Source organism: Aspergillus multicolor, assembly GCF_047715735.1.
Source record: "Aspergillus multicolor strain CBS 133.54 unplaced genomic scaffold BDW74scaffold_5, whole genome shotgun sequence".
NCBI lineage: Eukaryota > Fungi > Ascomycota > Eurotiomycetes > Eurotiales > Aspergillaceae > Aspergillus > Aspergillus multicolor.
The window spans coordinates 1,161,637-1,185,213 of record NW_027395956.1 but is presented as its reverse complement, the minus strand read 5'-3'; the positions used below and the strand labels follow the sequence as shown (position 1 = coordinate 1,185,213).

Below are 23,577 nucleotides of genomic sequence, written 5' to 3'. Positions count from 1 at the left end.
TGTGCATGGCTCGAACAACAGCCTCAAGTATTCCAGTTGGAGTCCGGGCGTGGTTCCTTTTCCCACACGTAGCGTGGCGTTCAAATAGGACATATGACCACGGGATAGAGTCAAAGCAGGTAGGATTCTGGGCTCGCCGCCCCTCTCACTCAAGATGCTCAGATATCTGGCCATCCACAAGAATGCTTAGGGCATGAGTTTAGCCGGGGAAAAGCAAGTACCGGCCAATCGGCTCCCAACAATGAGGAAGGGGACCCCGGACTCGATAAGCAGCTAGCTTAAGAAGGCTAAGCTCTACTTACTTTTTCCGGGGTTAGAACCTTGGTAGATTGGCGGGATCAGACTTGTGGCGGAGGGTAATTGCCATCGTGCCACCGGCCGCTATATGTCAGAAGCGGAGGGGGCTGGAAACTACTGCGGCAAATTTCCGCGAATCAGAGACTTTCGAAGAGTTGGAGGTGATAGACGCAGGATCTCGCTCATTGAAGTCAGCATGGGACTAAGCAGCGCTGCACCCGTTTCTTGTCCCTTTTGGTCTCGGTCAACGGCCCGTGTCGCCTGAGTTCATCGCTAAGGGACTCAAAATGCACTCTAGCCCGTGATTTCTATCGAAGATCGTGAAATCAGGTAGTCATGTCCGAGCTTTGGTACCGACAGCCAGCCGCTGAATGGAACGGAGCACTGCCGGTAGGAAATGGACGCCTTGGGGCAATGGTCCATGGCCGAACCGACACAGAACTGCTTCAACTCAACGAAGACTCGGTTTGGTACGGCGGTCCGCAAGACCGTCTCCCGGAGGATGCCCTAAAGAACCTGCCACGTCTCAGGCAGTTGATTCGAGAAGGCGCCCACAAGGAGGCAGAACAATTGGTTCGTCGCGCGTTTTTTGCCTCCCCTAATAGCCAGCGGCATTATGAGCCTCTTGGGTCGCTGTTTTTGGAGTTCGGACACCTCTTCGACGAAGTCACAGACTATCGGCGATCCTTGGACTTGAGCGAAGGCATCATTCACGTGCACTATGAACACAGAGGTGTTCGGTTCCATCGGCAGGTGCTCGCTAGCTATCCAGATGATGTGTTGGCCATACGGATACAAGCATCGCAACGCACTGAGTTCTTGGTTCGACTTAGTCGACTAAGCGAGCTGGAATATGAAACAAATGAGTTTCTTGACGGTATCGAGGTAGATGGCCAATCCATCATGATGCATGTCACTCCTGGTGGCAAGAACAGTAGTCGGGCCAGCTGCATAGTACGCATCCGCTGCGGAAGCGACGACGAGGGACCGGGCAGGGTCGACCGCGTGGGCAATAACCTCACCGTCAATGCGCGGGACGCTCTGATTTTGATAGCAGCTCAGTCAACATACCGTTGCAAAGATACCGACCTTGACCTCGCGACGACCGCCGACCTCGAATCAGCCCTTGGTTACTCGGCGGAGGAGATACGGGCTCGTCATATCAAGGACTATCAATCCTTGTACGGCCGTCTGCAGTTACAACTGGGACCAGATGCATCGAATATACCGACGGATCAGCGCATTTTGAACGCACGAGATCCTGGGCTTGTCGCCCTGTACCTTCACTACAGTCGCTACTTGCTGATATCATGTAGTCGGCCGGGCAGGGAAGGCAATTCAGATTGTACACTTCCCGCGACATTGCAGGGTATTTGGAACCCCTCATTCCATCCTCCTTGGGGATGCCGCTACACGATCAACATCAACCTGCAGATGAACTATTGGCCCGCAAACGTGAGCAACTTGTCGGAGTGTGAGGAGCCCCTGTTCGCTCTGCTCGAGCGCCTTGCCGTCACTGGCAGGGAAATTGCGCGCAAGATGTACGGCTGTCGTGGGTGGACAGTGCACCATAACACAGATCTATGGGCAGACACTGCGCCTGTCGACCGCTGGATGCCAGCCACTTTGTGGCCACTTGGCGGTGCCTGGCTTTGTACCCATATTTGGGAGCGATTTCTTTTCAACAAGGACAAGACCTTCTTGAGTCGCATGCTGCCAGTACTGCGTGGGTGTATCGAGTTTCTGATAGACTTCTTAGTAGAGGATGCCTCGGGGCAATATAAAGTGACCAATCCATCGTTGTCACCTGAGAACACGTTCCGTGATAATAAAGGCGAGGAGGGTGTGCTCTGCGAAGGCTCGACAATTGACATCCAACTAGTCCGCGCTGTGCTGGAAGCATTTGTTGGCGCACTGGAGATGCTCGGTATTTCGGAGGATGAGCTCCTGCTCAGTGTGCACGATACTCTACGCCGCTTGCCCCCAGTGCGAATTGGCTCCGAGGGCCAGCTCCAAGAATGGATGATCGACTATTCCGAGAGTGAGCCCGGCCATCGGCATGTCTCGCACCTCTGGGCTCTTTATCCAGGTAAAGACATCAACCTGGAAACTACACCCGAGCTGGCCAAGGCCAGTGCTGTCACTCTACAGCGGCGACAGGCGGCTGGAGGTGGCCATACAGGATGGAGCAGGGCGTGGCTACTCAATCTTCATGCGAGACTGAGGGATGCAGAGGAGTGCGCAGAGCATCTAGAGCAACTTCTGGCGCATTCAACTCTTCCTAACCTTCTGGATACGCACCCGCCTTTTCAGATAGATGGCAACTTTGGCGGCGGCGCGGGGATTCTGGAGATGTTAGTGCAGTCGCATGAAAACGGCATCATCCGATTGCTCCCTGCATGTCCAGTAGCATGGCGGAATGGGCGGCTTCGAGGTGTTCGTGCGCGAGGTGGATTCGAGTTAGATTTTGCATGGAAAGATGGGATTATCTGGGGGCCAGTTGCTGTAAAGTCAACATTAGGCCTTAAGGCAGTGGTACAGTATCCCAATAACGGTCCGCGTAAGGTTGTGGAGGGCTTGGGCGATATAGTCTTGCACGAAGACCAATGAGTCGGGTGTTAGAATAGAATGCCAAACCGTCTTAGTCGAAACAATAGCGCATAATTACGATCAAGTCATCCTTCCTTGAGCAACCAACCGACAAGCTTCGCGGAGTTGGTGAGGGATCTTGAGCTTCAACTCCAAAGGAGCCCCTCCTGCAGACCCCGCCGGAAAAATGCCCAAGGGTGTTTTCCAGCAATCACCAGCTGGATTAGAAACCAAGCCTTCATTTACCCGGGTAAAGAGCCGAAACTGAATAGACTTCGTAAAGATTGTCGGTACTCTTCACATAGCTTTCCTATAGCAGATGAAATAACCCAGCGACTCGAACATACGACGAACCACAGACTCAAAGCCTTACCATGGACTTGACTCCGGTCCAAGACCTCAAGGGCGCCCTGCGCAGTGACTTCTTCCATGGATATGCGACAGCAGCGCCGCAAGTTGAAGGAGCTTGGAACAAGGATGGCAAAGGACCTTCGATATGGGACACGTTCGGGCACACTCCCGATAAAGTCAAAGATAATAGCAACGCGGACGATGCTGTGAAATCCTACGACTTCTACCGCGAAGATGTTGCTCTGATGAAGTCGTATGGTGTCAACGCGTACCGATTCTCGTTATCGTGGTCGCGTATAATACCACTTGGAGGTGCTGAAGACCCGGTCAATGAGCTAGGAATCAGGTACTACCAGAACCTGATAGACGAGCTGCTCAAAAATGGCATCACGCCATTTGTAACCCTCTTTCACTGGGATGTCCCTCAAGCCCTGGAAGATCGGTACGGAGGCATGCTGGACCAGGAGAGGTTTGTTCCTGACTTTGTCCGCTACGCTCGTGTTTGCTTCGAGCGGCTAGGGCCAAAAGTCCGTCACTGGATTACATTCAACGAGCCGGGGGTATACTCGCTGGCGGGCTATGCTGCCGGCGTCCATGCCCCTGCACGGTCATCCTTTCGAGACCTGAACGAGGAGGGCGATTCCTCCACAGAGCCGTTCATTGTAGGCCATACAGAATTGGTGGCCCACGGGCATGTTTCTAAGCTGTATCGAGAGGAGTTTCAGCCGCACCAAGGTGGAACAATTGGTATTACTCTTCACGGAAACTGGTCGGAACCTTGGGACGAGAACGATCCTCGCGACCAGGAAACAGCAGAACGAGCTCGGGAGTTCGAGATTGCCTGGTTTGCGGATCCTCTATACAAAACGGGCGACTACCCAGCCTCAATGCGAGCTCAGCTCGGCGATCGTCTGCCGCGTTTCACTCCTGAAGAGTCGCAGCTGGTACTAGGTAGCTCAGAATTCTATGGCATGAACTCGTACACGACCTTCTTCGTGCAGCACAAGGACACGCCCCCAGATATCAACGACCACAAAGGCAACGTCATTGTCCACGATACGAACAGCAAGGGCGTGTCTCGTGGCGAGGAGTCTGATACCCCATGGTTGCGCATGGCACCAACTGGATGGCGCAAGCTGCTGAACTGGATCTGGGCCCGATATCATGTGCCGATCTATGTCACAGAGAATGGTACAACCGCAAAGGGAGAGACAGCGCCCACACCAGAAGTACTTAATGACACTTTCCGAATGCGATTCTTCGAAGGTTATGTTGGTGGATTGGCCCGTGCTGTTAAAGAGGATGGAGTGGATATCCGGTCATACTTTGGCTGGACATTCACCGACAACTGGGGTATGTCCAAATTTTTATTCACTTTTCAAGTATATTTTGAGCTCACATAACATAGAGTGGGCCGCTGGATACTCGGATAGATTTGGCAGCACATATATCGACTTTGATTCTCCAGAGAAGACCCGATACCCCAAGCAATCGGCGTATTATCTGAAAACGCTCTTTGAGCATCTTATTGCTCAGAAATAGCATAGGGTACAGAGTAGATAGTTTGTAGCCTTGTGTCTGAGCAGATAGTAATGGAAATATAGCGAATGTGTGAGGGAAAGGAAAATAGTTGGTTATGCTGAAGACGAGCCCTGGAGCTTGACAACCTCCGCGAATTATTGCATTAACCTGGTAACTAGCCTATGATGCTTAGTAAGCTATGTAGACTAGGTGGGCTAGATGCAAATACGGTGTATAGCGGCAGAATCATTGGGCATGGATAGCTTCATTTCGACTGAATTGATGTTTCTGTACTCAAAAGTGGAAACAATGATGCGTCCTCTTTCGCAGAGGGTCTGCATCTACTGCATAATACCTCGTCGCTCTTTTGCCTCCGCCGTACGTCCTCCGAGCGCTCCAAAACAGACCCCCGACGTCAAGCATATCCGCGAGAATGCCGAGCTCTATACTCAGAACTGTCGCGACCGAAACTATCCCGCGCATGCCGAATACCCCACCTGGATTAAGGAATTGACCGACGAATCTCGAGAGACGAACACACGTCTTGTGCCCGTCCGTTCACGAATAAAAATACTGGAAAAAACGATTGGAAAACTCCGCAGCCTGGCCAGGCCTGCGGAAGATAAAGAGCAGGAGCGCGCCCTCCGCGCCGAAGCCGAGAAGCTAAGAAAAGACGTTTCCAATTTAATAGACCACCAACAACTATGCGATAGACGAATCCACGAGCTCGCCCTCTCCCTCCCGAACCTTACCTCTCCTCACACACCAGTCGGCCTGGAGCCAGCCCTCGTGGAATACCTCAATTTTGACCCTCAATCCCCGCCTTCATGGGTCAATGAGCCTGACAGCTCACGCTCCCATGTGGCCATTGGCGATGAGCTCGGACTGATTGACTTCAGCAGCGCTGCGACAACCACCGGGTGGGGATGGTATTTCCTCACCGGCGACGGCGCCCTCCTAGAACAAGCCCTAATCCAATATTCCCTATCCGTTGCGCGCCGCCACGGCTGGAACCCAGTATCACCGCCGTCGATAGTCTGGTCCTACCTCACGGAAGCCTGCGGCTTCCAACCGCGCGACCAAAATAGCGAGCAACAAATCTGGGCCATCGAGCAAGCCGAGAAGGACAAGGCAAAGCCCCCGCGATCTCTCGCTGCAACCGCCGAGATCCCTCTGGCGGGCATGTACGCCAACCGCGATATCGATCCGTCCGCTTTCCCCATCAAACTGGTAGGCCCTAGCCGTTGCTACCGCGCCGAGGCTGGCTCTCGGGGCGTAGACACAAAGGGCCTCTACCGCGTCCACGAATTCACCAAGGTCGAGATGTTCGGCTGGGCTGACAACTCCCCTAAATCAACAACACCAACCTCAGACGACCTCTTCGACAATCTCCTCACAATCCAAAAGGAGATCCTGACCTCCCTCCACCTCCCCTGCCGCATCCTGGAAATGCCCACCTCAGACCTCGGAGCCAGCGCCACCCGGAAACGTGATATCGAGGCCTTATTCCCGTCACGTATGCGGGGTAATGGTCTCGAAGACGCTTGGGGTGAGGTTACCTCTGCCTCCATCTGCACAGACTACCAATCGCGACGACTGGGGACTCGCGTGCGCGGGGATAAAAACCGCTTCCCGCACACTGTCAATGGTACCGCAATGGCTGTGCCGAGAGTCCTGGCGGCTATCCTGGAGAATGGATGGGATGCGGAACGGAGGGTGGTCGTCTTGCCTGAAATTCTGCGGCCGTTCATGGGAGGTCAAGAAGTTATTGGGGAATGATCTCATAGCGATTAAATCTCCCCTGTATACTATTTCATGTAACTATATCTCACTACCATCTACCACCTGTATTATGAGCGCAGTACGTCTAATGTCTCTACGTATTTCACCATCAACCTATAGGGTAGGCCGTGCTTCCCTGAGCGGTTGATCCAATTTCTACGCCGGCATCTTCAACCTAAATCTCATTCCGAATTTCATTCTGGGCATTAACAACTACAGGCATATGTATCGACGTGTGTTAGCGGGCGGACTCGGGATGAGCTAGCTCGGAGATGAGAAATCAATGGCCGCGGTCCTTTAGAGTCTGGCCAGGCTGGGAAAAAGACGAAGAGAAGAGCCTGCAGTTCCCGCGGAGCGGAAGATACATGCGTGCAAACCATAGCCGTATTCGTGTCAACGTTCGGTAATCCAAGTACACGCTGTGTAGGGGTTCGTTGATTTGTCACTCGTATCTGAAAATTGGGGTGGCCATGGTTGGTTAGTACCCTAAAGAAGTCATAATACGAGGCGGAATATTATGCGCTGGTGCCATGCGGGATAAGAAGCTTGGAGGGGCACGAACGAGGCAACGACACTGCGGGAGTTTGTCCCTTGTTTGTTTAGTGTTGGTGCATTGGTGCCTTGACGGTCACACGTATGTACCTCAGGCGCCGCACTTCAGGTAGCACAGCCTGCAGAAAGTTGGACAAGGACAATCACCAGGGTTACATACAATAATCGAGTCTGGAACTTGTATTATGGTTCTGCTTACTCCAGGATCTATAGCTTGAGAGACATGATTGTTCTGTACATTAATTCTGTCCTGCTAAATGGTACTGTGAGTTCCCAACGATAGTACCGCTGATATGTACTCCGTAGATACAGCAGCTAGAGGTATAGCGAGAGGATCCAACTTTAACAAACAAATAAGTCATCACATCATCACGTTGACGCAAAACATGCCAATAAGTTGGGCATAGATAAAAGGCCGGAATAGAGATAGCAAGGCCAGAAAAATAAGATCGTGTCCGGGGGTCATCAAGTCATAATAAACAAAATATGAAATGCTGAGGAGGGTATCGAGCATTGCATCGTCATATCGGTCATTCGGTCATAAATCATTCCCAAGGGATATCTTCATCTTCAACTTTGACGCATGTCAGGTAAGGTACGGTGTCGCTGAATTCACCTCCCTTCAAATCCAATTCGAGGAAATTCCGCATGAGGGGCTTGACAACCTCACGGGCTAGTCGTTTGATTTCATCCATCTTCCGCTCGAATCGCTTGAGTACTTCACGTGTGTACAGGGACTCTGCGGAAGGCGTTGGATGAACCTTGAGGAACTTCTTGAGCTCCTCATGTGAAAGATACGCTTGCGCCGATGGGGAGCCAATGAGCCGGTAGACGCGAGCCGATGCGACTGCTGCTGTGGCCGCAGATGGGCTGTCCGTCGGTCGAGATGCAGATAACGTCGTGGACGTGGCTGTAGATGCTGCGCGGACATGGCTCGCAGGGGTGTTGTTCTTGAGGATCGGCGGAGGGGGTGGGGTAGTGCTGTCAATAAGCCACTGTCGGAAGAGAGAAACAGCAAGCCAGTCCAAATAGGCGTTTTGAGGGGTGACACGCTCACCGCGGGAAGTGGTAAGGGTGAGGCGCAGAAGTTTGGAGTCGATGCGAGCCTTGAGGTCCTCCAAATCTTCAAACTTGTCTTCGATAATATCCATCACGAGAGGGGGAAGCGGTCCCCTTCGGAGGGTTGATTGCCCAGCCGGCCATTGTCCGACAACGTGGATCAGGGCTTCGGAGAAGATGACACGACTTCGTGCAAGGTACCCTAGCTTGAGATAGCTTGGCGGATATTTGGCAATTTGTTTGAAGAGTCGCGAGCCAAAGCCCAAAAGGTGATGGTCGACGCGGGGTCCAGTGACGGGTAGGGCATCATACATATCCGCCAGGGCTAGAAGGGCCTTGCATTCTGCATACGCAGTAGCGATATTGATGGTGTTAAGCAGTGGTGGATGATTATAGAATAGTCGGAACAAGTTGTCATAATCACGGAGTATGGGATCCATCGTCGTGTCATTGGCCGTGTTGTTTGCTGCAGCCGCCGCTACCGCACTCGACCTATGTGGCAGATGGATAACGGACTGCAGGCCCGCCAAGTTCGCCATTGAGCGGGCAAACCCGGCATGATTGCTGGACGGTTTGGTCATTGGCTTCGCATATGGTCCGAAGTCGCTAGCTAGGGCACCGGAAGCGCTGGGAGGCTATCGTCGTGTAAGCTGCTGCCAACTTTCATGCATTAAGGCATACATACTTTTTGAACCAGTATCGGTTCCTCATCCTCCGCCTTGTTTTCCCAATCTAGTTCGAATCTCCAACGCTTTTTCTCGGGCGTTAATTGAGTCCCAACGTCGGACTGCGCCAAGGTGGAGCCATTGGATAGAGACGAGGCATCTTCGCTGATTCGGGACAAGGTCGATTCGGGGTTGGCGGGTTGCCGTCGCGACCACTCCTCTTGGGTACTCGTTTCGAAGAAGCCAGAGCATTGCGATAGGATGAGCCGGTGCAAGAGGTACCGATTCTCCTGGCGACCGGCGCGAACCACCAACTCGACGTCGCCAGTGTGGGTGAAGATAGGAAAGTCATTCTGAGGCAGATGAGCAAGTCCTCCATGATGAGAGCGACTCGACCGATGTCGGCGACTGTGGTGCGATTGACGCGACACGGACGATGGTGCGCTTGGAGGTGGCATGGAGCGATCGAGCACTTGGGCTTGGGAAACCATTTCAGAAGGCGCGATGGACGTTGTTGGCATGGTAGAGAATTGGACGGTGATCAAGCACCAAAAAGCGCGCCGTGTGTGTCATCCAAAAGACGTATCACACAGTATTGTAGAGGGTCGACGGGATAGACACTGGTCCAGGGACAAGGGAGCGGAAGGTAGCGACGCAGCGGAAGAGCGACAAACCCTATACTCGAAATTAGTAACTGGTGAATGGAAAGTTGCGCGTGTGGATATAGAGCAGAAGGATTATTTTGGGAAGCACTCACAGGAGATGGGAAGTTCCGAGGATCCAACTAGGGGCGACCCATGGTGGCGGATCAAGAGAGAGAAGGGTTGTTGACTACTCCAGTCCCTGTTGTGGTTGTACGTCGGCCCTGCCCTGTCACGAGATGGCGTCTATCCCTGTTATGTTTATCGGAGACGGCGCTAAGATAAAAAGGCTGCACGTGATCAGGGCCTGTCCCATTCGATTCGAGCTTGCTTTGGTTCATCTCGACAACGCCAATTGCACTGATTCGTGCTCTCTCGTTGCTTTTTCTGATGGCCGCTGGTATTCGCCTGTCGCTTATCTGCTGCCTCTTGCGCTGATCCCGATTCCGGCCAGCCGAGCTTTGTTCCCCCGCAACTCCTTCACCTCCCAGTATGGCGAGTGATGGTGTGATGCTCGGATATTCTGGTCCAGAGGTTTCCATTCATTTCTTCCATGCTGCTGAAACGCCATGAGCAAAGGCTGCTATACTTGCCGTCGTCGCCGCATTATCTGCGACAATGGACTCCCCACGTGTCGGAAGTGTCGAGATGCGGGGAAAGAATGTCTGGGGTATCAGAAACCGCTCGTTTGGGTCAAGGGTGGGGTGGCTAGTCGGGGGAAGATGATGGGGCGCAGTTTTGGCGATGCCAAAAAAGACAAGACTGATGTTCGGAATCACGAAGAACTAAACCAACCCATCGCCGCCGGTGACCGTCCCGAGCCATCGCTGTCAACGAACGTACAGCTTCTTCCTGACAAAGTAGCCGATTCCAAAGGCCTAACGTCCAGGCAAAATGCTTCCGAGGCCATTGTGCCAGTCAACCCTGTTCGAACACCGTGGGTGCTCGTTGATCCACTATTCCAGGACTGCGGTCGACTGTCCAGGTTTTATATCAACCACTGTACGTTGTTGATCGCTATTGAGTGGTGGGACTGTCTCGGCTAACTGGTGCTCTCTGCTCTGGTAGTCAATCAGAATCTTGCGGGATATCTGACCCTCTATTCCGACGTCAAGAACCCGTTTCAAGATCTCATTCCATTGGTCGGCGACTCTCCCGTTATTGCTCACTCGCTCGCGGCCATGGGCGCCTTGCATTACGTTATCCTAGCAAACGGGGAGTGCGGCCCCATGCCTTGGCCGATGGAAAGGTCGCCAAACAGCGACATACCCTCTCCGCCAGAAGAGGCGGGCCCGGTCGAGCTGAGCTCTTTGCCTCGGCGTTCGTCTACCAGAGTGTACGAGCAGTTCCTGGGCCTCAAACAACGGGCACTACACCAACTATCCCGGGACATATCCGACCCGACTCTGCGGAATGATAACAAGACACTGGCAGCGATAATGGTGCTAGCCTTGATGGATGCCGTCGAATCGGGACGCGGTGCCTGGAAGTATCACCTGGAGGGAGCGAAGAAACTCCTGCAAAGTCGTCAGCATGACAATGCAGGCCAAGCGCAAACTATGATGGACTGGCTGGATAACTTTGCTACTGATGGCTGCTTGGTGTAAGTCTTCCTACTATGTACCTTTGCGTCTATGGTCTAACATATTATGCAGAATTCAGCTCATGGGCGCTACCTTGACTCGGCCGGGCACTCTCTCGAAGCCTTTTTACACTTCTGCGATGGGTGCATCAGTCTTGAAGCGTCTCGAAGAAACATCATGGGTCGGCTGTCCCGCCTACTTGCTGGAAACAATCTTCTTCGTCCATGCCTTCTTCGACTTTGACCTTGCTGACGATCCCGACTCTCAACCGAGCACCGTCTTCCCATCCATATATCTACCCGAAGGCTCGAATCCTCTCCAATGTCCCGAAAATCTCCCCCAGCACATCCAGGCCTTCGATCCCGTTGCCTGGGCAGAGTCCCTCCAAAACTACCTCTACCTCCCAAATCTTTCGATGCGTATTGCACTAGCCACCATCTACAAAGCTGCCGTCTACCTTTACGCCACCAGAGTCCTTTCCCGGCCACGCCCCGGTGCAACGACAATATCCACAACCATCGGCCTCCCTCCGGACCACGCCGATGTCGCAGCCTTCCTAGTCAACCAATTCTCCCTCATTCCCCCCTCCGACCCGCATTTCAAATGTCTCATCTGGCCCTCCTTCATCGCCGGTGCCGAATGCAGAGACCCGGCACAGCGCCCGTTCATGCTCGAAATCCTGCGTACACTATACTTCCACATCACAAGCGTCAACGTCCGCAATGCCGCATGGGTCCTGACAATGATGTGGCGGAAGCGCGATTCGAGGCGCGAGGAACGCTCGAGGTACCGTGCCGCAGCAGATTTCTATGCAGATAGTGCGGGCGCTGGTTTTCCTACTGCATCGCGATCACCCTCTGTTATTACTTCTCCGGCTACCGTTACCGCTACCCCTTCAACGACCACACCCTTAAGTCCCAATGACGACTACTATTACGATGATGACGACTTTGACTGGGTTCAGGAGTTGGACGATTCCAGGGTTGATTGGCTTTTTATCTGATTGGCACTTACTCTATCCTATATATACTTCCAGTTTCGATTTATATATAATAATACCCTCTATGTAAATATGAATATGATTAGTCAATGCTCATCTCGTCTAACTTGATCTTGGATTCTTTTATATCTTCAGCGGTGATGACAAAGATCCAAAACAACAGCTTAGCCCAACAACGACACAAGCTACATCCACTAAAGACATTCAACAATGCACAATTCTTCTTATATAACAAAGCTCCCCAAGTTCTTCAGATGCGATTCGCAACGTGGAGTTGTCAATTGTAGAGTATAGTATAGCTGTCTGTGTATATATCCGAGGTAACGAAAGTGTAAGGTAAGTACGCATGATGACGATATGTAGAAGTGAATCCCATGGCGAACAGAGAGAGAACCAAAGGAGACACACGTCGGATGAGGGTTATAGATGTGCAGTTGCGTGAGTAGATAACTAGATAGATACAGTACTCCGTCCGTTCTAAATGCAGCAAATGAACCAGGCCAGAGTCAGAACCGGAGAATGGATGAGGAGAGGGAGATAGGAAAGGTATCGAAAAAGTAAAAATGTGAGGAAATAGTAAAAGAAGGGAAGTAGAGAGACAAGAAACAAGGGAGAAAACCGCTCATGATTGTAAGATGCAAGACTAATAGTAGCGCTGGAGACTAAGTAGAATAATTGCGTCACTAAAGGGGCGCTTCGCGATGATATAGATAAATGCAAAAGAGAAGGAGACGGCAAAAACAAAGGGAATGAGTATGGGCGCCCAGCTCAAGTTCATGATATGAAACTCGCTGATATTAACAGGTTTGTGGCGGAGGGTTTGAGGGTTGTGAAATATGCAAAATGTGCGAAGAGGAAGGTGTAGCAATTTGGGGCGCCCGTAAAGCAATGCCAAATGTGACACTGGCATGGAGAAGTGAAGAAGATCCATGTATATTTCAGAGAAAATGACGAAATGATAGCGATCTAGGCCGCGACCGTTGCATCTCCAAAAAGGCAGCAGGTGAAAATGAAGAGAGGTATAGAACATGTCAATAGCGTGGAAGGCGAAACTCGAAACTAACGGGGATATCGTTCGGGATAACATCAAGACAATGGCTGTTCTAGAAAACCGCAGCTAGGCCATTCTTCGAATGGCGCCGACTGAACCGCTTCTTTCCTTTCATAGATTCGGAATCGTTCCCTTGGTGTTTAACAAGGGTGGCTCGTCCCTGTGGTGCTACTTCGTGGGAAGCTTCTGTCGCCTGATCTAGGGTGTTGGCGGGGCTAGAAAAGCCCGAGGATAGGTCGCGAAATGCATCATCGGCAGAGTATTGGCCATTGTGTTGCTGTGCTAAAGCCATCTCTCGTGCTCGATCAAGGGTATCCAACCAGTCCTGTGCGGATATAGCGGTCGTGCCTGCATTGCTCGATGACGGTTTGGGATCTTCGAAGACAAAGTGTTTCTCGCGCTTTACGCATAGCAGTTAGTATGACGATCCGAGCTATCAGAAGAAGGGAATCCTTACCGTATCCACTATCCAACATGACACCCCTTTGGCGTCCGTAGATGTGCGATAGTGCGTCCCTGGGGCAAGCAGGGAAAGCTCCATTTTTGCTTTCTTTTCGTCACCACCAGCTGCGGCCATGATAATTCGACCGGAGGAAGTGATCATGACCAGCCGTTGTCGCTTCTTTGTCGTGCTACCACCGAAGAAACGCGAAAATTTCTTTGGGGCTTCATATTCCCCATGCTTAGAGACCGGGCTGTGGGAGGCTGGAGATGACAGAACAACTAGGTTTCCTAATTTCAGGATCCTTTCGTTGTTTTTTGTCAGCACAGGAGACCACTCAATATCTAGTTGACTGGGTGCCGGCAGTTCCGTGATCAGCCTGGGCACCACACGGGAGCTCGTATTCGAAGGCGCTGTGTTGATGCTGGGCGGGAAGCTGTCCCCGTCCGAGCCCCCATTGAGTTTGATGGGTTCACGAGGTGGCGGGGTGTAAGCTTTCAACCGCGGCGCTTTTTGTTTCCACAGGTCCGTACCCCAATTAATTCCCTCAAAGAACTCATGGTTCTTGATGTGTTCGATTGGAAGACGGCGGGCCGGGTCGAGAACGAGGAGCCGTTCAACAAGATCGCGAGCGACGCTGGGGAAGCCCAACGGAAATTCGTACTCTAGCGCGACAATCTTCTGAAAAGTCTGGTACTCATTACCGGCTTTAAAAGGTGGTCGCCCCGCCAGAAGTTGGTAGATTATACAGCCAAAAGCCCACAAGTCGCTGGCTTTGCAGGCATTTTTGTCTGTTAATAGTTCCGGGCTGACATATTCAGCCGTTCCAACGAATGAACTCGCACGCTCCTCCTCGGGAATATCAGAGTCTAGTGATGGGATCCCACTCGAGTTTTGAGAGACTGGGTTGCTCTTGAGTATTTTCGCTGTACCAAAATCGGTGACCTTGACATGCATTTGACTGTCCAGCAGAACATTCTCCGGTTTCAGGTCTCTGTGGATGACACCGCGCTTGTGCATGTAGTCAATTGCGTCTAATATTTGCGCACCATAAAACCTCGTGCACTCTTCGTCAAATGTAGTCATCCGCTTCAGAACGCCCAACAATTCGCCGCCTTTGCAAAGGTCTAGGACAAAGTATAGCGAACGTTCATCCTGGAAAGTATAGTACAACCGGACGACCCCTGGGTGGTCGGTAAGGCGATTGAGGGTGTCTTTTTCGATGTTTACATACTTGACCTTCTTCTCTTTGATGATGTGGCGCTTGTCCAGGATCTTGATTGCATATTCCTTGAGGGTTTGACGGTCTGTTCCCAGTACGACGGTACTGTACGAACCCTCACCGAGGGTCTGACCGAAGGAGAAATCCCGAACCCCTTTCTTTATGTACCGCGCGACCGGCTTCCCATTGGCATCAATCTCTTGCCTCACTGTGACGGCAGCCCCGCGGTCTTGCCATTCATCACTGCTTGACATTGGGCCATTTTCCATTCCATAAGGCGACCCCGACAGTTGTGGCGCGCCGACCGCGCGCGCTCGAGACGGCTGACGCATGATTGCTGCGCCATTCGTTGGAGGAATTTGTGTTGTGTGATAGGAACGGTCACTGTGAGTATTATCACGGATAGGCACTCCAGCCTGGTAAGCTGCAGACCCTCCACGAGATTCGGCCCGTGCTAGGCTCTCAGAAGCAGATGATGCCGCAGAATCTGTGCGAATACGATATGGGCCTTCTCGTACGGCCGATGCTGGACCAGCTCCATTCGGATATAATGTCGATACCGGGCGGGAAGCAGTCGAGGGAATAGGTTGTGGTGGTTGGGAGGGAATCGGGGAGGTGTAATATGGGGCGGGTTGCTGCTGGACATCAGGGCGGTATGACTGGTAGGACATTCGATGGTCCGCCGGGGGAGGAAACGGTGATACTGCGCTTCCTTGCTGGTCAATCGTCGACGATGTATCGTTTGTATCATTTGAAGGTGTAGGTGCTGGTGGAGCAGTACTGGCAGCGGGAGTCGAGGCGTCCTCAGAAGAATGTAATGAGGCATTGTCCGGGTTCGCTATACGTAGCCCGCCCAGAGATTGGGAAAGACTGATATCCCCTTCCATGCTGGACGCGACAGGCCAAACTCTCTATATTGTAATTCTGACAAACCGGCTCAGGGGTCAATGATCGAACCGAAAGGGAGAGGCTATGTGGGGAGGAAGGCGGATGGAACGTGGATGGAACGGAAGAGCTATGTTGCGTAGTTGGAAGCTCGGGCAGCACGACGACTCGATACGACGGATCTAGATGAGCGAACGAGTAGGAGTGAAGTTCAGGGAGAATATGGGTTGTCCCAGGATTGATTGAAGGGACAGGAGAAGGCCAAGTTGACTATGGCCGCGGTCGGAGACGGGGCGGACAATGCATGATCCAGGGCCAGCACGGGAGTAGGAGGAGTCGAGGTGGAGGTCGGTGCGATCGTCTGCACGGCAAAGACGATATACAAGGAATACAGAAGAAGAAAGAAATACCAAAGCGAGCGAAACAGAATGTGGACGGGCTGAAGTCTTGAAGAGGGGGCGGAAAAGATAGCGAGAGAGGCAGAGGCAGAAGGGCCAGAGTGGAGGAGGAGGAGCGGAGAGTTGAAGCTGGCCCAACTACAGGTATTCAGCCATATCAGCAGCCATACCGGACCGGTTATTATTAGCATGCAACTACTAACGCAGACTAAGCATTATTTTGAGACTCAGGATGATGTTATGGCCCCAGACCCAAGTCTTGCTACGAGGGCTGATGGACAGCGACTTGTGGTTATTCTTAGTTAGGCAGAGGCATTCGTCACTCCATGACTGGGCCACTCCACTGCTCGTCACCTCTTGTCTTTGTTCGTCTGCTGGGCACATCTAGATATATGAGGCCCTCCCTATACTTTGGTTCTACTTTAGAGTAAGTATAGGGTGGAAAGTCGTACTCTCACCTCCCACGATGCCACGCAACTTCCTTGTTGGGAAATCACCATCGCTCCTTCCTCGGCGATTATCACCGCTATGTAGACTGCAAATTCTCTCTTTGCCGGTGGAACTTGCGTATACGTAGAGCTTCGGCACCAGTCTCCACGATGCTAAGATTGAAACCCACCCGCATTGCCCTCACTGAGGACGACCTCTGTTACCATATTGACAGCATCTTCCATCGAAACCCTGATCTTGCCGTATGGCACCAAAAACGCAAGAGCTCCGGTAACAGCTATGATGGGGACGAGGATGATGAAGACGTTTTCGGGGACACGGAGCCTTTCAGTATTCAAGAGACTCCGCCTGAATCGGAATGTGATGATACTCAGTCCCAAACACTGGGGGGTGACGATCAACAGCAACAGGAAACACAATCAAGAGAGAGAAACACAACCACCTCCAGCCCAGAGATGGACCAAAACCATGAGCCACGCCCCGTCACTGTTCGATTTGCTTCCCCAGAGCTCTCACTCTCGAATACTGATTCCAACTCCCGAGCTGTTATCAGAAGTAAGAGGGCAGTCATTGGGCCTGCAGAAAGCGCTCACTCACTGCATCTGGCCTTCCAACAACTAGCGCTTTCGAGCGCAAACTGGAACAGAGTGAGAGGTGTTCCGAATTCCCAGCACGATCATCCCAGGCCACGTCCACTGTTTCTATCCTTGCCTTCGTCAGCTGAAATTGACCTGGACACCAATATTGCAAGCCTATTCTCGTCTGTCACCGCGCTTCCTCTTAGGCTTTCACAACGCCAAGAGGAAATAAAGCCGACCGGTAACTCTTCGAGCAACATTTAGTCACTCTTTGGACTGTCGCGGGGTTTACTGACACAATGTTCTCACTTAGGTAACGGCCGTAGGTCATCGCTGCCTTTGGATCGGCTGACGCCAGACCTACCAATGAGCCCAAACACAGAGACCCCTCCAGCAATCGAACCTTTCGACCCAAGTCCTGCGAGCGATTTACCGAAGATACGTCTTACTCTCCGGCCATTCTCAATGTCACCAGACATGAAGCGGAGTCATAGCACAGAATTGGCCTCTACAGCCAGAAAATCGCGCAGACTCAAGTCCCGCGAGATTCACACACCTGAACCCAAAGACCAGGAAATTCTCATTGCAAGAACGTCTAATTCCGGTAGTACCGCATCCCAGCCATCGTCGAAAAATGCTGGGCGGAGCTCGGTAAATGGACGCTCGGGTGCACTTGCACAGAAGGTAAGCTTAATCCTCGACCTTTCTGATGCGAGGAAGCTAACGAGCTCGAAGGCGAGAGAAGATAGCCGGAAAGAGGGCATCAAGAACGTTGAACCCCTGCTAGACAGTAACACTGTCTCGCGAGCAACTCAAACTGAACCAGACCCAGAATCATCAATGAAGCATGCTAAGGATGGTGAATCACTGGTCAATTTACTGGTAAGTTACAATATCATACGCTGACTCCGCGCGGTAGCTTACAAGTGTGTATGCTTTCCATTAGAACAATGAGAACGTTGCTCCACAGCTGGGCTGGCAGGATCCTTTCATCTCTGCAATGTTCCCTGAGCCTGAATCCCCGGCATATGACGCTACAAGTCGAATCCGCAGAGGCATGCAGGAATATATCGAGCCGCCGACGGCGAGAAGGGGATTTGCGGCCCGCAATGATCGGGTAGAGGTAAGTTGAGTGATAATCTGATATCGGATGACCGCAAGACTGATAGCCCATAAAAAGCTTGATCAATTGGTGCATCCCACTCTCGTGGATGCACATCTTTACCACGAATATGTACGACGGTTGATCGCGGAGATCGACCGTGCCTCCAGTCGTTGACATGGTTTCGAGTTCGAGGCATAGCGAAGCTTGTCCCATAGTTGGCGATTGGACGAAACTCGTTGGGGAACATGTATCGATTTGGCTTGGATCGGTCATGTACCAGGTCATCATTTCTTCGTGTTCTGGCTACAAGCGAAGTACGCAATGCGATGTTGGAATGGGTCGAAGAACCAAGAACTTGCCGTATTATTTTGCTTGTGGTTATGATGAGTTGATTTATCTCTTATCGGTCTCTCTACCCACAGACGTCCATTGGGCCCGAAAGTGATCCGAGCAATGCATGATGAGCATATTGATTATCTCAAAGAAGATCCGAATTGTCAGAAGCATAGCTTCTGTCTGTCACACAAAATGTACATCTTCTCGGTTGCCTGATTAGTAGGATATTAGCTTCGAAACTTCGATTATGAATACCCGTCACTCGTTTCATCCCCTACTCATCCATCTACTATCATCACTTCTCGCTAGGGCAGTGAAAGGAAAGATAACAAACTGATAGTAGTTGAAGTTTTGAACACGTCTCCTTCTGTCAAGCGAGTGCCTGTCACATGGTGATCATCATCTTCAATGAACCGGTATTTGAATAGCAAAAATATCCCGGACTGAGTTCCAGTTGATGATCCTTGAGCTCCACGTGACTATATATCTGGCTCAATGAGGCTGACAAGTATGCTCGGAGCACGGAAAGGACGTCAAAAAAGCCACCAAGGTGGCAGGTGAATTTTGGAAGGTTCTAAATATATATGAATAGGTACGTGGGTAATGCTAATTATCCCCACAATCGCTCCGGAGATATAACGGAAGAAGGCCGAAAAAGAGAAGAAAGTAACAAAAGGCCTCAAGCCGTTGACCGTCAATGATCCTGATCTAAATCCTGTATTCACTCCCATCCGCCTGTTGTGGTAGTCATTCAAAATTAAGCAACATAGTTCTATAAAAAGCCATCAAGCATCCGCGCAGAAAGGTATTGTGTTTTTTACTGCGCCTTGTTCTTAGCAAAAGCCTGAGCACCGTCAACCAAGCGCCTCTCAGTGTTTTGTCGGCCGTTGACGAAGTCAGGATAGTTGAGTGTGAGCTCAACCGCGCCGTTGACGATGTTGTCCACGGCCTCAACACCGAGCATGAATGAGTGGTCCTGGTTACCAACCTCGTAGCGCCAGCTACCGAAGCGGCCACGAGACCAGATGTCCATTGACTGCAGCTTGGGCAGAATCTGGGTAAGGGCGCCTTCACGCTCCAGAGATGGTGTGGGGTATCCGTGGTCAAAGCGGCGGTGGTAGGTAGAGACGATCTCATCGCCGGGCTTGAGCATCTCGGTGTTGACGAGACCTTGGATGGACTCGGCAAGAAGGGTCTCAATGTTGACGGGCTTCATCGAAGACTCGGAAACCTCCAACATGATAGACCAGTAGGGGCCCTCCTGGGGCTCAGAGTTCTTGGGCTTGGAGCCGTCCGCGAGCTGCAGGGTGGGGAGCTTCTTAGAGGCGTCGGGCTGGTTGTAGGGGGAGTAGTTGGAGAAGATAGTGGCGCGGTAGAAGGGGCAGTTGTCCTCGGGGAAGTAGAGCTACCAATCGTTAGTGATGTCCTGATCATGGACTGAAGGGGCATGTGCAGCCTTACCCAGCACTTGTCGCCAATTCGCTCGGGGCGAGCGCCACGAATACCGACACCGATGACGTGTGTGGAGGAGTAGAAGAGCTCCTTGGTCAGACTGACCAGCTCCTGGTCGCCGATCTGCTCGGCGAGGTAGTCCACAGCCATGGTGGACACGAGCTTCTGGTAGCCGACGGTGGTACCGTCGCCCAGAGTGACAGTCTTGTTCTTGGCGTTGACCTTGGTGACCTTGCCCTTCTCACCGAAGCGAGTGTTCTCCTTGGGGAGGGTGTTGGCAACAGCGATCCAGATACCACCGGTACCGTCGCGGGCCGGGAAGCGGAAAGTAGCGTTAGGACCCCAGTTACCAGCGGTCTTGTTGAGGATAACGTTGGTAGTAACAGCCTTGACGTTGGGAGCGGCGACACGCTCACCGAGCCAAGCGCATTGCATCTATAACATTCAACCATTAGTACCTTGACAATTTTCTGAATTCATTCAAGTCCGGGGGGCGGCTCACCTTGGTAGTGGGCACAGCCCAAACCTTGTAGTTGTAGGGTCTCATGAAAAGATCAGCAACACCGGTACCCATCATGCGAACAATCCACTCGTCGAAGTCCTTGGGCTTGGTGTTGGCCACGCGGTGCTCGAGAGCGGCATCAATCATGCCGTCAATACACTTGACTTGGTCCTCCTTGGGAAGCATGGAGATGTTGTTCTGGAAGGGGTAGGGAACCCATTGCTCCTTGCAACGGACGTAAGAGATACGCTGGTGCTCGTACCAGTCCTCGTCCTTGGGAAGAGCCTCGTTGATGCAGTCATCGAAGTACTTGTAGTGGGAGAAGATAACGTGACCACCAACATCGTAAAGCTGGAATTGTGTCAAATCGCAATTCGTTCAATAGCGTGTAGAGTATTCTACATACGAAGCCTTCCGGTGTGATATCGGTAGAAGCAAGACCACCGGGGGTCTCGTTCGAGTCAACAATGAGCCATGAGGGGCCGTTCTGAGGCAGACGTTAGATATTTGTATAGCGCGCAATGAAGGGACAATTCGTACGATCTGGTTCAGACGCTTCGCGGCACCCAAGCCAGTTGGGCCAGCGCCGATGACAAGGACGTCGACTGAGCTGTAGTTGGGAACACAATGGTCAGCGCTGTTGAGCCCCTGAAATTGCATAGCAGAGGGAGCTCCTTACATATCGGGGTGGGTCATCCTGCCTTGTAGGATATCCTGAAAGCTGGGAACGCGGTTCAAAGTCTTGCGAGCTAGACTAAGCATAGAAGAGAGCGAAGCTGCAGTTGGCGCTGCAGTAATTAAAGAGAGGAAGGTGAATTGGGGGGCAAGAGAAGACGGTGAAGGGAAGGTGGGCGGAAAGATACACCTGGTAATAATAACCTTTGCGGGCGGCGGTCGGCTGGAGCAGAAACGTGACGAAGCTGGCTGGATTGCTGTGGGGGGTTTGGTTTCAAATTTCGACTCGACGCATTTACAAATTCTATATTTTAAAATTAAGATTAAAATTGTCTACGCTTGTTGTGATTCGCGGCCATTCGAACATACAAGACGGTTGCGTGTGAGCCCTGGAAAGGAGAGATCCGAAAAGGGGGACCCAAGCGTTCAATATGCTGGAGGCAAACTGGGTCTCATGCTTCGTTCCTGGTTGCTGAATGCTTCTTACCCTGACTTATGATTGAACACCGACTTAAACGCCATCTGCGCTTCTTCTGAAATATCGTTGGACAAGCATCTCGAGAGACAAGAAGTGGGATCTCCTGGTCAGGGGAAAATTATATTGAATGGCCGGGTGATCCGTGAAATACTGGCTGTAATTGGTTATTCAAGCATCGATGCTTATCTCCATGCTCTGTACTTTGTACACCCTGTACGGATTGCCCCTCAAGAGGACTTTGAAGTCAAGGAGGGACCTGCATGGCTGGGGATGGTCACTGGAACTGTGCTCAGACAAGGAATGCTCCAAGTGGCTGGCAACCCCGAAGCGGATACAGAGATAGCACAGTGATCTGCTTAAAGTATTAACAACGCCCGCTGTCAAACATATGACAGCCACATCAAGATATCTCAGAGTCCTGTTTGCGGGTTTCAAAACTCCAAAACATGCTGCAGAGTAATTGACAGTATCTGATGACACTGGAGGCCCTTGAGAGCCGAAGGCTCAAATCCAATCTCAAATCCAATCTCAAATCATTGCACTGGCTGTGAGACGAGGAACGGGTGGCGCCCTGGATATTATTGTCACTCTGTACCACCTTCGTTCTTTTATTTGATGCTGCGTCTTATCAAATGGTGTCAAACCATCGGCTCTTAGTCTCTAGCACTCTCTGAAGTGACAACTTGGTGAGTCTTGAAACCCATACCAAGAGCAAGAGGCGGATTATTCCGTCTGTATAACGGGGTATGGAGTTAGGGTACGTACCACTCCGCGACGGCAGCAGTTGATCAATGCCGCCCCCAAGGCTGATATTGGGACCTGGGATTCGGGAGGTGAGGCGGGAACACACTCCTGGATAGAGGCCCACTGATTGACGTTCCTGAAAGGGAAATCTCAGGGAGATCTTCAATCTGAAGACTGTGAAACCTACCGTTTATCCGAGAGCTGACATGCTGACCATGAGCATGGCTGCATGGCAGTTCCCATGCCAAGGTCGATTAATCGGGGAAGAGGACGAAGTTCGGGATCTCTTTGATGCACGGATCACCCTTGCAATTGAAGGTACGGAGTACTCCGTACGAAGTAGATGTTCGATGTAGCCGTTGTCCACACAAAAATAGCCGGGGCTTTCCCAGTCTGTCGCTGTATGTACACTCATAGCCTCACACTCACAGGTGACAACTCCAATAAGTCCGCTGATACAGCTCGAATCCTGCGAGAGAACGCCATCGCATCGATGTAATGGCGTAAGGGCAAAGCCGTCAGATCGCTGCAGCCAACTCCACTGGCAAGGGACCTGCGGGGACACTATGGGACAGGCCGCGGGTAACTGAGGACTTGGCTCCATCGAGCTTGCGTAATGCACCCTGCGCCAAATGAGTCGGTGTCATGATGGTAAATGTTGATCGGCGCCTGCGGACTTTTATTGCTGTCAATCTGATACAGGCCGAGTATGGGGAGCCGTGAGGCGTAGATAGCCCAGAAACCGATACAGAGAGGGGACAGGGACAATCGACCTGTCTTCTCAGGGTCTTGACTCGAATCGAGAGTGCCGAGCCATGGATATGGGGAGCAAAAAGGGGCGATAGGCCTGAGGACAGCATGGCTGTGGGGGGATTCGCACTCCAGAATCGCCACGCCCACGAGCAATGGCCTTTGAATAATATTCGCCTCGACCCACACCACAGAATCAGGAACTGAAACACAATTTCGACAGGAAGAGGCGAGAATCCGTCTCAGCTTTGAAGTCTGAGGTGAGAACAGTGTTGCCTGCAATGCCGTCGGACAAGTTATAGTGCGGGCGCGGTAACCACATTACAACTTTTACACGCTGTATATGCCCTAAAGTGTGCGGGGAAATATTGTACGGTAATCCACAATACATTAACACCAGAGCATCGGCTCTGAAGTCCAGAACACGAAACGACCCTCACGAGCCCTGTCCCCAAATCTAATAATAACC

The 23,577-nt window shown here is 51.8% G+C and overlaps 7 protein-coding genes across 7 annotated transcripts; 3 read left to right on the top strand and 4 right to left on the bottom strand.

Annotated features, from left to right (window-relative positions):
- Window positions 1–633: 633 nt before the first annotated feature.
- On the top strand, window positions 634–6,537 carry BDW74DRAFT_166574 (glycoside hydrolase family 95 protein; the record flags this gene model as incomplete). Its single annotated transcript, XM_073726581.1, has 3 exons — window positions 634–2,796; window positions 3,246–4,590; window positions 5,060–6,537. 3 exons carry the CDS (start codon window positions 634–636, stop codon window positions 6,535–6,537), a joined length of 4,986 nt encoding a protein of 1,661 aa, XP_073586736.1.
- A 667-nt stretch (window positions 6,538–7,204) lies between these two features.
- BDW74DRAFT_148406 (uncharacterized protein) lies at window positions 7,205–9,658 on the bottom strand. The gene is made up of 3 exons (XM_073723704.1): window positions 9,574–9,658; window positions 8,837–9,491; window positions 7,205–8,786 (listed from the first exon to the last, which is right to left on the bottom strand). Exons 2-3 carry the CDS (start codon window positions 9,335–9,337, stop codon window positions 7,638–7,640), a joined length of 1,650 nt encoding a protein of 549 aa, XP_073586735.1. The 5' UTR covers window positions 9,338–9,491; window positions 9,574–9,658; the 3' UTR covers window positions 7,205–7,637.
- Window positions 9,659–9,826: 168 nt separating this feature from the next.
- On the top strand, window positions 9,827–12,363 carry BDW74DRAFT_189330 (Zn(II)2Cys6 transcription factor). Its single transcript, XM_073731948.1, has 3 exons — window positions 9,827–10,459; window positions 10,526–11,060; window positions 11,113–12,363. Exons 1-3 carry the CDS (start codon window positions 10,027–10,029, stop codon window positions 12,041–12,043), a joined length of 1,899 nt encoding a protein of 632 aa, XP_073586734.1. The 5' UTR covers window positions 9,827–10,026; the 3' UTR covers window positions 12,044–12,363.
- A 780-nt stretch (window positions 12,364–13,143) lies between these two features.
- Window positions 13,144–15,642, bottom strand: BDW74DRAFT_175793 (PDPK1 family serine/threonine-protein kinase; the record flags this gene model as incomplete). Its single annotated transcript, XM_073728438.1, has 2 exons — window positions 13,144–13,491; window positions 13,549–15,642. The coding sequence occupies 2 exons, from the start codon at window positions 15,640–15,642 to the stop codon at window positions 13,144–13,146; spliced, it is 2,442 nt and encodes an 813-aa protein (XP_073586733.1).
- A 104-nt stretch (window positions 15,643–15,746) lies between these two features.
- Window positions 15,747–16,305, bottom strand: BDW74DRAFT_114673 (uncharacterized protein). The gene has a single exon (XM_073721871.1). The coding sequence runs from the start codon at window positions 16,227–16,229 to the stop codon at window positions 15,852–15,854; it is 378 nt and encodes a 125-aa protein (XP_073586732.1). The 5' UTR covers window positions 16,230–16,305; the 3' UTR covers window positions 15,747–15,851.
- Window positions 16,306–16,485: 180 nt separating this feature from the next.
- BDW74DRAFT_148399 (CDC26 family anaphase-promoting complex subunit) lies at window positions 16,486–18,827 on the top strand. Its single transcript, XM_073723703.1, has 5 exons — window positions 16,486–17,307; window positions 17,380–17,750; window positions 17,802–17,948; window positions 18,013–18,189; window positions 18,247–18,827. The coding sequence occupies exons 1-5, from the start codon at window positions 16,638–16,640 to the stop codon at window positions 18,343–18,345; spliced, it is 1,464 nt and encodes a 487-aa protein (XP_073586731.1). The 5' UTR covers window positions 16,486–16,637; the 3' UTR covers window positions 18,346–18,827.
- A 211-nt stretch (window positions 18,828–19,038) lies between these two features.
- On the bottom strand, window positions 19,039–21,360 carry BDW74DRAFT_148397 (protoporphyrinogen/coproporphyrinogen oxidase). Its single transcript, XM_073723702.1, has 6 exons — window positions 21,141–21,360; window positions 21,002–21,071; window positions 20,868–20,948; window positions 20,462–20,812; window positions 19,969–20,394; window positions 19,039–19,912 (listed from the first exon to the last, which is right to left on the bottom strand). The coding sequence occupies exons 1-6, from the start codon at window positions 21,221–21,223 to the stop codon at window positions 19,325–19,327; spliced, it is 1,599 nt and encodes a 532-aa protein (XP_073586730.1). The 5' UTR covers window positions 21,224–21,360; the 3' UTR covers window positions 19,039–19,324.
- Window positions 21,361–23,577: the final 2,217 nt, after the last annotated feature.